Genomic DNA, 15,894 nt, shown 5'->3' with positions numbered 1-15,894 from the left:
TCATGATCAATAAGCATAAGACCATTTAGAACAAAGTTTATAGAACATTTGGTGGTAGTTGTAATGATTGATTAATTAACAGTTTTAAAACCATTGATAATATAAGTGGACTCGCAGTCCACGAGATTTAGAAGAGACAAAATATGCTGATGTCCATGTACAAGATAAACGAGCTTTATTGTAAAGATATATAAAATAAATGTATAAAACAAGGTTTCACTTAGGATATTCCATGCAAGAATCAATGTTAAGAGATATTAGCTATTTATATTTACCAGTTTCATATTTAGTTTTCCATTCAATGTCATAAAATCTGAATGCACTTTTTGAATATGTGGTAGTTTCTCTGAAACTAATTTCTAATTTTCAATTAATGTCAATCCTTCATAAATTACACAATTCTGTGCATTATTTATTAATGAAAAACTGCAGACGTAATCATGAAGATAAAGACAGTTGATGATATATAAAACATTTTATTTACAAGTTTCAAATGTTTCAGAATAACTTACTCCATCTTCATCGAAATTTGTTTTACTAAAATTATACCATAATTATCAGCTTACTTAGTTGCTAAAAAATTGGTAAATAAATGAATAAATCAATGTTAATGTATGTATAATAAAATAAACTGCATGTAATCTTGATTAGAGAAATAGCTGTACAGCCATTATTCAACATATTTGTGTAGAAGGATAATTTCTTTATGCAAAACCAAATAATTGAAACAAACATGAAAAATTCTGTTTAACAATATGACCAGATTATGTTTGAAGAAGTTAGGGATAAAACTATTTAAATTTGTGTAGAAGTCAGCAAAGGTTTTGTGATAAACAGAGGTATAAAAGTGTTCAGCTTGTTTGGTAACCCTGACATCTGGTAAAAATGTTCGGTAAAGAATCATTTTCTTTGAGTTTGACGTGAATTTGACAATGGTGTGTTGGGAATTAAGATAAGAAAAGACCTTGAAAACATGCCTTGATTGTCAAAACAAAATGTGACATCAATACAGCATTTGTTAAAGACACCTTTGAATTTGTATGGGCAGTTTTCTGCAATAATAATTTTTATAAAAATGATTCTGATTTCACCAAAGATGAAATAAGTTATTCCACAACATTATGTTTTATCAATTCTCTTGATCTTCATCATTTAACATGCAGAACATAATGTTTAACTCTTTAATGAGTCTTACTAAGACTCCTACAAAATTTTATTCAAGCTATAACATATTAGGTATAAATCCTTAACTGAGAACTTTTTCTACACTTCTAAGTGGAAAGAAGAATGCTTAATCAATTTTTTTTCACTAAAATGTTTGCAATATTGTTGCCCTTATTTGCCCTATTTGCTGACCTAATCCAGGTATTTAAGGATTCCAGAAACTATAAATCCATCAGAGCAGTCACTCTTATAAACTTAAACAGTGTTTGTGCATTTTCTTATAGAAAAGCCACATCAGGCTATCTGCTGAGTTCATCAAGGGGAATCAAACCACTGATTTTAGCATTGTAAATCTGTAGACTTACTGCTGTACCAGCAGAATGAAAAAGAAACAAAAAACAACCTGGAATTATACAGACAGACAGTGTTTATAACTCAAGAGATTTGTTTTGAGATATAAATGAAGATAACCCATCGAATTCTCAGTTTGTTGGGCATGAAAATGTTCTTGAAAATGAAATGAACTAATCAAATTTACAGTGCAAAATTTTGAAAGAGTTAAAAAATGCTGAAACTTATTATGTTGATACCTTTGCATTTCTTTGTCATATCTCTATCAGTTGACTACTACAAAAATCACTGTGGCATCCATAAACAAATTTATTATTTTTTTATGAACACAATTAAACTTCTAAACAATATCACAGAAAAAATAATGAAAAGCATGTGTTAAAATATACCCTTGAAAATTAATATTCAATAACTTAAAATGGTATTCATTCATTTAAGAAGTTTTTAAGACACTTGTGTCAAAAATCTTAAGTTTCAATAAACTACCAGAATAGATTCAACAATATGTTTAAGTTGCCTTCAATAATGTTAGAAGAATTTATGGTAATTAGCAGGCTAAATTTCATCTCTATGTAATGTTTGGTGGAATTATTATAAGTACACAGTTTTGCCGTTTCTAACAAAGTTTAATAACCATTACCAAATCCTTCTACACAAGAAACCATTCACTCATAGCAAATAATCCCTCACAGACAGCAATTTGTACATATTTTGAAAACATACACCATTTTTATCCACAATCCATTTGACTTTTGTTATAGATATTCTTAAGTATAACATCATTATTAAAAAATTCAAACTAAAAAGTCACAAAAAACTCAACAAAATTTATGAAATGAAATAGTTTTAAAATATTTGGTTTGGATTTTTTTTCAATTTCCTGCAAAGCTACACATTTCAATCTGTACTCATGTTTATTTAATATACTGAATTATTTATCCTCTAGCAGTGAAAGCTGAACAATCAAACATACCAACAAAGATTTCTTTTTGGAAAGCCCACTGAGATTTTATTATTCTGTAAAGCCTCTTAAACACTAACAGTTATTAAATGAAAGGACCTACTGACTATTCTGTTGGCAGGAGTGACAGATTCTATGTTGATTAAACATTGTCAAATACTTTCCAATTTACACAACTTCAAAAAACTATCACTTGTTTTTGAATGTGGAAAAAATTCAGGTTTTGCAAAATTACTTTCATTATCACGTGTTTGTTTTTGAATTTTTGCACACAGCTATACAATGATTATCTGCACTAGCCATTCCTAATTTAGCAGAAACAGGCTAGAGGGAAGGCAGCTAATCAATACCAACCACTGACAACCCTTATGCTACTCTTTTACCAATAAATAGTGAGAATGCCATTCACAATATAATGTCTCCACAGCTGAATGGGTAAGCTTGTTCAGTTATGAGGAAGGTATTGGGTTACATGAGAAATTTCAATATACTAGAAGTCAAAACAAAAGAAAACTGATGGTTTTATAATTCATATTTTTTCTTATACATGAAATGTTACATCAACACATGCTGAGCAATACAACACAATTCTATTTCACATAAACATTATTTTAACATTCTTCCCAGATACATACTACTTGTTTTAAAGCACTAAAAACAAAACCAGCTGTATTTTGTGAAACACAGTTAAGGATGAGATTAAATATATTCATTATTGTAATTCTTTATCGAAATGCATATATATTCATAATATATATTATATATATATAACATTCACATTTTTTTAATAAGCCATCTTCCAGCAATCATAAATCTTTCTTTTCTTGTGCTGTTACTTCTCCATTACTCAACAGCCCATTCTCTTTGACCTATTATTTAGAAAAATAAATAAATATGAACATAGTTATACAAAAATATGTACTCATAATATCCGAATCTCTCTGAAGAACTGAGTAACACTGGGCACACAGCCAGTCATTAAAAACCAGCATTATGGTAATGTATGGTAATCAAAGTTTTTTTCCTGTCTATTAATAATTTTAAATTGGTTTTCTTGCTAAGTGACAAGAACTTATAGAATCTATAATAGAAGCTATTTCATCTCAGTCAATCTTGTAGTCTACTAACTTCTCAATCTATGTCCATCATTTACAAGGTTGAAAGTAGCAAACATTCAATGAATTATTTCTTTTGAAGTGTGGTATAAAAGCACGACTTGTGTCTTCTATCTTTTTGTATTAATAAAGGAATGTTTCAAAATTTGTTATCCATGTTGTTTCCCTAACACATTGGTCCCTAAGTTTGTTTTTCTCTAGCTACCTACAACAGCACCTTTAATTTTTCCATGGGAAAGATAGCTGCTAGTTGTAGTTAGTTATCTTTGCTACTGGTAGTCAGATGACCTCTTGAATTAATTTACCCCTTATATTTCATTAAAAATGATCAGTCACATAGTTATCACTAATCACTTTCAGTTTGACATTAATAAATTAAGTAGACAACACACAATTTTAGGTGATACAGTTTGACAGAAAAGCAACTGAATTAGTCCTATCCACAGTCTCAACATCACAGTCTGTGCAACTGGACTGTGGAAATACACCCAAGAACTGTCCTCATACATAAGATTGAATATTTTTGGAAAGCATACATGGAAGAATGGTATGTTTCAGATATAACAGCATTACAAAAGAGCCTTTTTCCAATGTAAGCTGCACTTAAAGTTATTGTCAAAATGCATGGCCATCAGATACAGCATGACCGTACAAGGACTGTAACAAAAAGACGAGGCTTCAATATCACTTTAATATAATGTACTAAAACTTCTATAGATCTTTCTAATACAACTGCACACTCAGGCAATTTCTATGCTACAGTTAATATAATTTAAATTAAGAATAATTCCTACAGGCCTGTGTTTTTCTAACACTTTTGAAAATGCAATAATTTTTAGGCAGTTGAAACACTGGACATCACAGATCCAAACATTTTACATAAAAACATACAAGTGAATAGGAGAATACAAAACTTCTTGCATTTTTTGTTGTTATGATTGTCTGTATGAACTATTTGCACTCTTTACTAAATACATTTTTTTAAATTTAGATATTTCTATTGTTTGGCAAGAGGAAGTTTAAGTTACGTTATTGGCATGACTTAACTAGGAATTTGAAATTCAGAAAATGAGTTGATAATGCTGTAGCAATTTGCTGATCTTGTTTACATTCATTTCTATCTTTTCATTAAAGACACAACTGGAACAAAATCTCTTTTGTCATAAACAAAAGCAATAAATTATATTTAAATGTATTTTATTTGTGAGGCATGATTATTCAGAGACTGATGCCTAACAGTTTTTCTAGGTAACTAAATTTCTTTATATACCAAAGAGCTAACAGAATAAATGTAAAATCAATATGTTTCAAAATGTGACTGTGTTCAAATACTGTAAAATATGCATTACTTCCACTCTTTCATTGATTGGTTTAGTGTTTATTAGCACAAAGCAACTGCCTATTTGCACCAAACAATCAGTAAAATGGTAAAAAGTAGACCCCTTAAAATATGTAAAAAGGAATTATGCTAACATGAAACAGTACAATTTTCAAATTAAAATCTTAGAGTTAAAAAGACCAGTGGCCCTTAAAAACTTAAAAACACAACTGAGGTGGACAGTGCCACCATTACCAATGACACTGTCCAAACCATGCTAAAATATGTTTAAAATGGTGCCATCACTCTCAATCATAATGAAAGCATAACAGCAAAACCTTGGCTCATGTCAGTGAGCTTGTTCACGCAAATACCAGCATGGACTGGTATCCAGAAAAACTGGATAGAAGTAGATGCCAAAGAGAAATGGACCAGTCAGTTTTGAATATCAACAAAAAAAGAGCAAGGTCTAATGTGTAGGGATTCCAGGACCAATAAAGAGCTAAGTGAGACAGTATAAGTAGTACAGTTCATATAATGCATAGCTTCTATATAATCCAGGGCAAAAGAAATGGCATACATTTTGGCTATGAATACATAAACTGCAGAGGGGATTCTATGTGTAACAACTGAATTACAAAAAACCATGGCAGAGCTTACAGAGTCACCTGATTTTGAACCATCAGTATAAATGGAAATGGAAGGATGGTTTGAAAGACGTTCAGCAAATAGAAATCAATACTTCCAATTGGGAGTATCCACCTTTTTCAGATGACTTAAAAAAAGGTCATATTTGGGGATGGTAATTAGCCATGGCAGCATTGGCTGATCAACAGATACAGCTATGTCATCCAAGAACAGATCCAATTCATCCAACTGCACCTGGATACAAAGGCCAAAAAGAACAATGGCAAACTATCTATTCTGAATAGGCATGCCCCACTGAGAAAGAAAAACCCAACCCAGGTAGGATGCTGTGGTAAGGATCAAAGTTCTGAAGTGTACAATAAAAACAGTTGCAAATAGGGAAAGTATAAAGGAAGTTCATGACACTCAATATATAAACTTTGGACTGGAGAAGTGCAGAAGACACCTGTGCAGAGCTAAAGCCCCTGATGGTAGAAAGGATCCAATATCTTCAAGTATAAGGTTATGGCAGAGTCACAGACCAGATCCATTAGTCTAGTTTTGATCGAATTAGGGCACAACAGATTTTTAGCAAAGAACATTGATCCGCTCCCAAAGAGAGGACACGGACAAGCTTCATTGCCCTTGTACACTTAAAACTTAGCTATGTGTGGAATAAAGGTCAGCTTATGGTCAAAGATAAGCCCCAAGAACTTTGCCTCAGGGACCATGGAAAGCATTACTTTTCTGAGACTGAGCTCAGGATCTGGATGAATACCTTGTTAGTAGCAGAAGTGCATGCAAGCACTTTGTAGCAAGATGCCATACCTCCGAGATGTATCGTAAGCTTTCTCAAGGTCAAAAACTACAGAAACAAGATATCACTTGAGAAAGACTTCCCTGATTGACACTTCAAGTTGAATCAGGTGGTCCATGGTGGAGCTCTGTCATCGGTACCCACTGAGTGAGAGGGAGGATGTTGTTTGATTCAAGGGACCAGACAAAATGAGCATTAACCATCCTTTCTGAGATCTTACAGAAATAGCTCATCAAAACAACTGAACAGTAGTTTGAAGGAATCTTGGGATTCTTCCCAGGCTTAGTAAAAGGATGTACAATAGCATGGCACCAAGCATCAGGAGAAACATTCTGCTGCCAGATTAAATACAAACAGAATACTAGTAAGAGAGGCAAAAGAGTTGGTTGGTTGGTTTGGTGTTTTATGGCACAAAGCTACTGGGCTATCTGCACCAAACATCTGGTAAAATGTTAAAATTAAAGTTTGTAAAAAGGAGTCATAGTAAAACAAAACAAAGTTTAATTTTTCAATTAAAAAAACAAATATCATTAAAATCAATTTTACTTCTAGTCTACAGCAGTAAGAGAAAAACCACAGTAATACAAGCTGTAAAGGACTAACAGCCGCATAACCGAAATTGTCATAACCCACCAGGAAGACTAACAGATAAGTTCAAAAACCACCGTTAGTCACCTGAAGTTGGCCTTTCCAGTCCTGATTCTGAGTTATTTGATGTTGTGGCCATTTTTGGAAAGTAAAGTAATAAAAGTTTTAAAAGACTTGGAGTAAAAATTTAATTATAACTCGCCAGGATGGGTAGTTCAAACAGTAGTGTTAGTCACCTGAAGTTGATCTTTCCAGTGCTGGTTTTCAGTTACTTGATGTTACGGTCATTTTCTAATTTCAAATCAAACTAGATGTACTTTGATTCTTAAAAGGGAATCACATTAAGAAAGTCTGATGTATAAATTAAAAAACTTAAATAGCATTAAAAAGATTAATGGCCTTTAAAAATCTAAAAACATTTCTAAAATTGGCAGTTTCACCATCACCAATAACAGTCTAACGTTATGGATAAACCTTGGGACAGAACATGTTTAAAATGGTGCCGTCGTTGATAGTCATAATGACTGCAAGAAGTAAAATGTGGCTTATTGTGACTTGAGTGGTAAACAGACAATACATTGGTACATCAGTCCCAGATAAAAGAAAATGAGTTAAAAAACTGTGACCAATATGTAGTCTAGTTACAACAATTTCCTTTTTCCAACCCTAATGGAAGCAAGACAGCCAAAGTCCAATATAGGGTTTTATTTGGAAAAGCTGTTTTCACGTTGCTCACTGCAGATGGCATGGAGCCAAGCCTCAAATACACGACCATAGTCATGTATGGAACAGGCACAGCAGTGATATTGCCAGAGCAAATAGATTTCTTTGTAGTGTCAGCGAGCTCATTCTCGCAAATACCAATGTGGCCCGGTATCCAGAAAAACTGGATAGAAGTTGATGTTAAAGAGAAATAGACCAGTTAGTTTTAAATATCAGTGAGAACAGGGTGTGAATTAACATGAAGGGATTCCAGGGCCAGTAAAGAACTAAGCAAGTCAGTATAAATAGTGCAGTTTGAGTACTGCTTAGCTTCTACATGATCCAGGGCAAGAGAAATGGCATATAGTTTAGCGTATAGTACAGTTTACAGAAGCTGTAGAGGGGATTCTGAACACAACCATGAACCACAACAAACCATGGAAGAGCCCACACAGTCACCTGATTTCAAACCATCTATATAAATAGGAATGGGAAAATGGTTTGAAAGATGTTCAACAAATAACAGACAGTATTTCAATTGGGAGTGTCTGCTTTTCTCAGATGATGGGATGGGCTGACCAGTGGATAAAGCAATGTTATTCAAAAACAGACCCAATTCATCCAACTGCACCTGGATACGAAGGCCAAAAGGACAAAGAGCAGATAGTCTGTTCTGAAAAAGTATGACCCACTGAGGAAGGAAAATATAACCCCAAGTGGGATGCTTTGGTAAGAAACGAAGTTTTGAAGCATATAATAAAGACAGTTACAAACAGTGGAGGTGCAAAGAAGGTTCATGAGACTGTGTACAAACTTTGGGCTGGGGAAGTGTCCAATTCTTGATGGCTAATAAGATGGAGAAATAAGTAGAAGTGCTAGATACCCTGCAAAAGCTTTCACCAAAAGTATCAGTGATACTCAGAGTATCAGCTACTTCCTGGCCACCAGAGAGCAAGATCGAGAGGGGGACAATTATACTGCCCACTGACCTTTCAAATCTTTTTTAATCATGGAGGTCAAAAGACTTTTCATTTGATTTGAGAATGATTCTTTTGAAGGCAGAGAGATGTCCATTTTCACTCCCCCATAGTAGTGAAATGAAGTGCAGCACCATACATCCAAGATGAAGTGGTGGACAGCAACTTTTGAGCCCCATTGTAAGTAATGTTTTGAATAGTTTTGAAATGCTGCACCTTTTTTCTTCCAACCATTTAGAACAAGAACAAAAGTAGAATGGGTGAGAGCCATTGCAATTGACACAATGAGGGCCTGTTTCACACTCATAGGCATCGTGGTCCTTGCCACCTCAACAAGCACACGTCAAGGAACCACGACGTCTTCAAGTTACCAAACCCTGATACTGGAAACACCCGAGAGGGTTTGAAATGTATGGCCATACCCTGCAATTAAGATAACCTGCTTTGATGGTGGCAGGTGGATGTGGTGATGTAACTGTCAGAATGAGGGCATTGTTTGGCATCATAATTCCATCTTTGCAAGTGGAGATACACCGTACTGCAGAAACTCCTTGGGTGGAGAAACCAGCAAGAATCTCTGACTCTGGGATGTTCTTCAAATCCCTCTCAACAATAACTCCTCATAATGAAATCAAAGTAGCATGAGGTGTAACCTCAAAAGATATATTTCCAATTGCCCTTGAATGCAAGAGGAGTTCACTGTGTTGAGATGTGGATGTTTCCACCAATATGTCACCAGAGCAAAACTTCTTTACTGACTTTGGAGAGCCAGCAAGTCCCTCTAGTCCCTCCTTAATGAAAAAAGGGAGGTATCTACCCTAAAGGTTTGTTTGAAAGAGAATGCAGTATGAGAAAATAAAGTGCAACAGGTATTACAGATGTTGAAGATTGCTGCTCAAAATCTTCAAGACACGGCCATTTACCTATGGATTGTTTTTTCCTATTTTATTAAGATTTTTAATAAAAGTATTCATAATAAAAAATGGAATATTTTGGTGCCCAATGACCCCCACCCACCATGGACCCCTATGAGGGGATGCACTACAGTGCCAAACAAGGACACTGCAGCAACGCCAAGGTTTCGTGAGCACTACTCAAACACTAGCATCAGATACAATTTCCACAACACCTGCTGAGAACATCCAACACTGGTACTTGGTTGACCCTAGCCCAAATGAACCAGCTGACTGACCCAAGAGGGCCACCCTAAGGCCAAAGTGGTGTGTTAGTGTTGGACCCCTCAACTGCCAGGATCCTCTCCTCCCCTTCACGGGTCACCATGCATGTCAACACATGGGTTGATGTTTAGATCCCAGAGAAGGTAAACTGAAAGAACAAAACCTTCCCTGGGAGGTCCCCTCACCACATACAGAAATCCACACCGAGGGGAGAGGCAGAAGAGAGATGATGCAGCATCTTGTAATAAACATTATCAGGTCATACTGATGTTCTGCCAGACTGATAAAAAGCAAGCTTGGGTTCCATCAAGGTAAAAGGGAAATTACAGTCATAGAGATGATCAGCCCAAAAGAAAGAGATGATCACTCTGGCTGTGTCTTGATGGCTAAGGAAGTGGAGGATGAAGCAGAAGTGCTAGATGCACAAGAAAAGCTTTTGCTGAGAGTACTGGCAATTCTCCATGCATCAGCAACTTCCTGGTCATCAGAGAGCAAGAATGAAAGGGAAGAAAATGTATACTATCCACTAACCTTTCAAATTTGGTCTTATGTGACTTTGGAACTGCTGGTGGAAGACATGTTAGAGGTGTATTTAATCCAAGATTCCTTCTGGTTTTGATGACTGACTCATTGAGCATGCGTACAGGCCCACTGAAATGCAATGTGATTTAAAAGTGTGGAATATACCATGTGGCAGGCAGGATCCACAAAGGATGAAAATGCTGTGGGAAACACACTTGAGGTTTCAGGAACACACTGAGCAGCTGCCTGGACAATACAGTCAGTCATTGCTGCGATACATTCATCTATCAGTGGTTTACAGACAATAACAGGATTAAATTCTTAGAGAGCAGTGAAAGAGGGCAAATTGGTCCAGTCCAACTTCCATCCAGGCACACAGGTCAGGTGGCTTCAACTACAGCCAGTCTATCTCAAAATGATAGGAAAATGATCACTGCCCTGTGAGTTATTGTCAGCCCTTCAAAAAAGTAAGAAAAAAGTGAAGGGAAGCAGACAGAAAGATCAATAGCAGTAAAAGACTGACTAGATGCATGAAAATAAGTATAAGAACCAGTATTGAAGAGAGACAGGTTATGATCCAAGAGTATATGCTCTAAGGAGTGACACATACCATCAATATCAGCATCACCCCAGAGGGATTATGTCCATTAAAATCCCACAGGAGTAAACAGAAATATGCTAACTGCTCAATGAGGGCATCAAAGACTAACTGATCACAGAGCTCTTCAGGAGCCAGGTAGAGAGAACAAATAGTGATGGTACAACCCAAGGAAGAATGGATGGCTCAAGCCTCCAAGGGTGTATTAAGTGGCAAAGACAGGGTGGGCACATGCTGATCAACTAGCAGAACCACCCCATCATGCACTTGTCCAATCACATAACCTGTCATTTCTGTACAAAGAAAACTGCCAAAGGGTGACTGCAACAGCAGTTTCAGAAACATTTCCTGTAAGGAGACAAAAGGGATGGTAAGAATCAATCAAATCCTCAATGTCATTTATATTTGAATGAAAACCCTGACAGTTCCACTGGATCAGAGTGGCCTGTTTTATTTATGTGGAGGAGAACATGGCATGTACCCCTTTTCTTTTCAACCATGTTCTTTTTCTTTATTAGACAAAGTTCTATCAACCTCTATGGATCCTGCCCATGGTTGAGTAACCAGGTTTTTGTCTGTGGACAAAGATTTTAGTGACTGAGAGTATGAATGAATGGTCATTTTACTTCTCAGGGCTGTAAAAGAGGATGGACTCATGGAAACACCTGAACCCAAAGCCAAAGGAAGTGGAACGAAGCAGTTACAGGAAGGAGTGGCAGGGACAGAGATGGAAGTGGACATATGTTCATCAACTCTTAATTATGAAGAGCAAGAGTTTCTTCAGATGTTCAGCAAATGACTCTGTTAGAGATATGTAGAGGTCTGTCTGCACTCCCATTGTGGCAAAGGAATGGAGTACAGCAGCATATATCCGAGATGGAATTGGAGAAAATAATTTCCAAGCCTCTGGGTAGGAGATATTATTTATAGTCTTCAAGCATTGGACCTCTTTCTCTTACACCTACATATGGCAAGAAATAGAGTAAGAGGGGTGTGGACCACTACAGTTAACACATTGTGGTTCTAGTTTGCACTCATATGCATCATGGTCTCTGCCACAACAACAAGCCCATGTTAAAGAGCCACAACATGATGTTTTTGAGTGACCAAACCATTGATACTGGAAACATCTAAGAAGGCTGAGAATGTACAGCCATACCTTACAGTTCAGATAACCTGCTTTGACTGTGGCAGGAGGATGTGGTGATTTGAACTTTAATATCACAACATTAATAGGCACCATAATTCTGTCTTCACAAGTGGAGATTCAGCATACCACAGAAACTCCTTAGCTGAAGAAACCAGTGAGGATCTCAGACTCGGGAATGTTCTTTAAATCACTCTCAGCTATAACTCCTCTGAAAGAATTCAAAGTTGTATGAGGAGTAACCTCAATGGGTATATCCCCAATGGCCTTCAATTTCAAAAGGAGTTGGGTATGTTGCAGGTGAAGATGTCTTCACCAAAATGTCTTCAGAGCACACTTCTTTACTAATTAGGGGAGCCAGCAAGCCTCTCTAATCATTTTGAATAAAAAAGGAGGACATCAGCTCTAAGGATATCTTGGATAAAGAGTGGATAATTAGAAATCAAGCTACAGAATCTGACTCTTATGGTGACTGTACAACAGAGTTGTCCATGTGTGCTTGTTTTCATTTTATTCATTTTTTCATAAGTAGGGGTATCTATAATAAAGATGCTATATTTCAGTGCCCCCTGACCCCACCCACCACAGAGCCATAGAAGGGGACACAGTATGATGCCAAACAAGGACACTGCAGCAACACCAGGGTTTCATGAGCACTAGACCTGAACAACAGTATCAGACAGTATGTCCACAACACCTATTGAGGATATCCAACACTAATAATCAATTGACCCTGGCCCAAGTGGAACAATAACCCTTGGGGGGTCACCCCAAGGCTGTCCACCTACAGGAATTCAAGGTTAAAATGGTGTTGAAGTTGGATTGTCTTCTCCCCTTCACAGGCTGCCATGCACAGCAAACACGTGGGTGGATATCTATATCTCAGAGAAGGTAAATAATGTACAGAACCTTCTCTAGGAGGTCCCCTCCACACGTACAGGAATCCACCTCAAGGGGTTCCACTCTTCTTTTTTAGTTATTAATAAGATTCTAATAAAGCTCTTTAACAAAAGTAGATGTTTTCTTATCTGAATCTTATGAAATACATGAAAACTACAGAAATTCAAAAAATTATCACAATCAACAATGCATTATAACTTTTGGTATAAAAAATATTACAAAACTTAACAGGAAAGTTTTAAAATTCTTTCAATAACTACAAGACACTAAAAACTAAAACTTGGGGAAATCCAACCAAACACTTGCAATGTCCTAATTTGTTTCTTTTTTAAGAAACTTACATCTATACTTTAGTAACAGCATATGTACTATGGAAAGGATATCCACTTGTTTATGGGGGCACATTTTGGAAATGGTAACCAAAATTAATCAGCCATAATCACTAGTATTATATGTCACTGTAAATTATTATAATATTTAAATTTTTAATTTGCATTTGTCAGGATTTTTACAACAATTCAGAAGCTAAAACCAGGAAGAAGGGAGGGGCACAATCTAAACTGGGCAGGCAACCCCCCCCATTACCATGATGCCACCCCTACTGCATTATATTATCTGTTAATACAAGTCCAGCAAAATAGTTACCACTTTCAGATACTGAACTTTATATTTAAATAAACAATACTAACCTCCTCTTTTTTTTCAGTTGCAACTGGACACTGGAGTTCTGCTTTAGGCTTACGTACAAGTTTACAGCCTTCTGGAGTGCATTCAATAGTTGCATCAGCTACTTTAGGGTTCCAGTATTTGGCTATAATAGGCTGAATAAAGCGATACCATACCCACAACAAGATTGGTGCTAAAATACATGGCACACACACCATCTCTTCAAATTCAAAAAATACTTTCTACTTTTCAGATCTGAAAAGATATACTTGAATAAGTACATTGTTCACATTGTAACCTTGTTATATAAAAATCAGTCTGTTTCACTATAAAGCTACGAGTAATGTTCTATGATAATCTTTTCATAAACAGCTACACATAAAACTTCCTCCTCTAAATTTTAAATATTTCAACAACACAATTAAAGATGACTGTATTTTAAAGTACAGATAAACATATGCCAGGTCTAGATTCAACACGAGTTGTCACAGTTACTCAACAAAACAAAAAGTATATACATTTTATTTCTTTTGTTACTTCCACCTCTGAAACATCACCATGTTTTACAATAATCAAGAACACTGAAAACATTTCAGAGAACTCAGCTAGGTTCTAAGGTTTTCACTTTAACCACATCTGCCCAGTCATGTATTCAAATCCTACTTTTGTAAAGGATATTGATAATGTGATACAGTTCAAATTACAATTCCAAACCACTTGTGCAAGACACAAGATTAATGTTCACTTTATTTTCTATAGGTAATACATAAAATGCTCAAAAGCTCATAATAAACATGCTTATATTACAAAACCAATGACAATGTAGATAACTCTAGTTATAATGAATAAAAATAGGAAGAAATTGTGATTCAAGCACAAAGTTAAATCCCTGGGATTTGATTTCAATCTATTATGGCAATGCATTGTCAATAGTTTATACACACATTGATTATAATTTGAAAAAAAATATATTTATATACAATTCTCTGTATGTAGTATAACTAGTTTGAGCTCCTTTTGGACAGTTTTGGTTTCCTTATCTAAAAAACGATATATATTAAATAGAAAAGTTTCACAGCTGATTTACTAGGAAAAAGATTACTGTAAATGGGATAGGTTAAAAGCTCTTATTTTCTCTAGAAAAAGAACAAGGATAATGAGACTATCTTCTTGAACACTGCACAATTATCCAAGTGGTCAAAAGGATGCAGATTTCCAACTTCTTTAACCTAAAGCCAACAGAAAGAAATGTCACCTGTTTAAGATTTGATAAAAAGATAGGCTAGACTCCAGTTAAGAATTTAACTTTTCTAACCAGCTGATTGGCTTATGGAACAAGTTGCCATTGGCAGTGATGATAAAATAAATATTAAAAAGGTGTGGATTTAAGTGTTTAATTTTTCTCTAGGGTAGGTATAAATATAGGTAGGTAGGTATTTCATGTTTATTGGCACAAAGCTACTAGGCTATCTGTGCCAAACAAGATGTACTTGTATATGCCATTATATACTATAATGGTATATGGAAATGATGGTAAAAATACATAAAATATGTAAAATTAAGACCTGCCAGGAAGACTGAAGCATTAAGTTCAAACTTGCTGTCAGTCACCTAAATTTGGCCTTTCCAGTCCTGGGTTCAGGTCAAAATAAAACTAAAATGTGTAAAAGAAATCATGCTTAAACAGTGAATATATTCCAATAAAAACCTTAAGTTAAAAAACTCAATGGCTCTTAAAAATGTAAAAACATGAGTGAAACAGCCAGTATCACCTACGACAATGGCAAACCTACCTTAAAAATATGTTTAAAATGGCATCGTCATTCTTGGTTGTAATGACAGCATGATAATACAATATGTGTAATTGTGACCTGAGTGCCACACAGACCACACATTGGTGCATCAGTACCAGATAAAAGGAAGTGGTAAGTTAAGAAACTGTGACCAATGTATAGCCTAGCCAAAACAACTTCCTCCCTTCAATCTTTACAGAAACAAGATGGCCAAAGAGCTAAATAGGGCTTGAATTGAAAAAGGTCATTATTTTGTTGCTCAATCCAGGTCAACTGCCAACTGATGTATAGTCGAGGTTTGATAACTGGACCATAGTCCATGTATGGATCAGGTACAGTGGTGATAAAGCCAGAGCAGATGAACTTTGCCCATCTGTCAGTTAGCTCATTCCCATGAATACCAACATGACCTGGTATCCAAAAAACTGGACAGAGATAGATAATAGAGAGAGTTGGGCCAGTTTGTTTTG

The 15,894-nt window shown here is 35.6% G+C and overlaps 1 protein-coding gene across 1 annotated transcript in view; it reads right to left on the bottom strand.

The window, feature by feature from the left end:
• Positions 1-456: 456 nt before the first annotated feature.
• LOC143236731 (UPF0729 protein C18orf32 homolog) overlaps positions 457-15,894 on the bottom strand; it is a 29,914-nt gene continuing 14,476 nt past the window's right edge. Inside the window, exons 2-3 of the mRNA XM_076475186.1 lie at positions 13,655-13,886; positions 457-3,345 (exon numbers count right to left, since the gene is read on the bottom strand). Of these exons, the coding sequence (XP_076331301.1) occupies positions 3,283-3,345; positions 13,655-13,849 (258 nt within the window). The 5' untranslated portion in view covers positions 13,850-13,886 and the 3' untranslated portion in view covers positions 457-3,282. The remainder of the gene's footprint in view (positions 3,346-13,654; positions 13,887-15,894) is intronic.

This window comes from Tachypleus tridentatus, chromosome 13, assembly GCF_004210375.1.
Source record: "Tachypleus tridentatus isolate NWPU-2018 chromosome 13, ASM421037v1, whole genome shotgun sequence".
NCBI lineage: Eukaryota > Metazoa > Arthropoda > Merostomata > Xiphosura > Limulidae > Tachypleus > Tachypleus tridentatus.
Note: the sequence above shows the minus strand (reverse complement) of the source record. Positions and strands in the feature narration are given on the sequence as shown.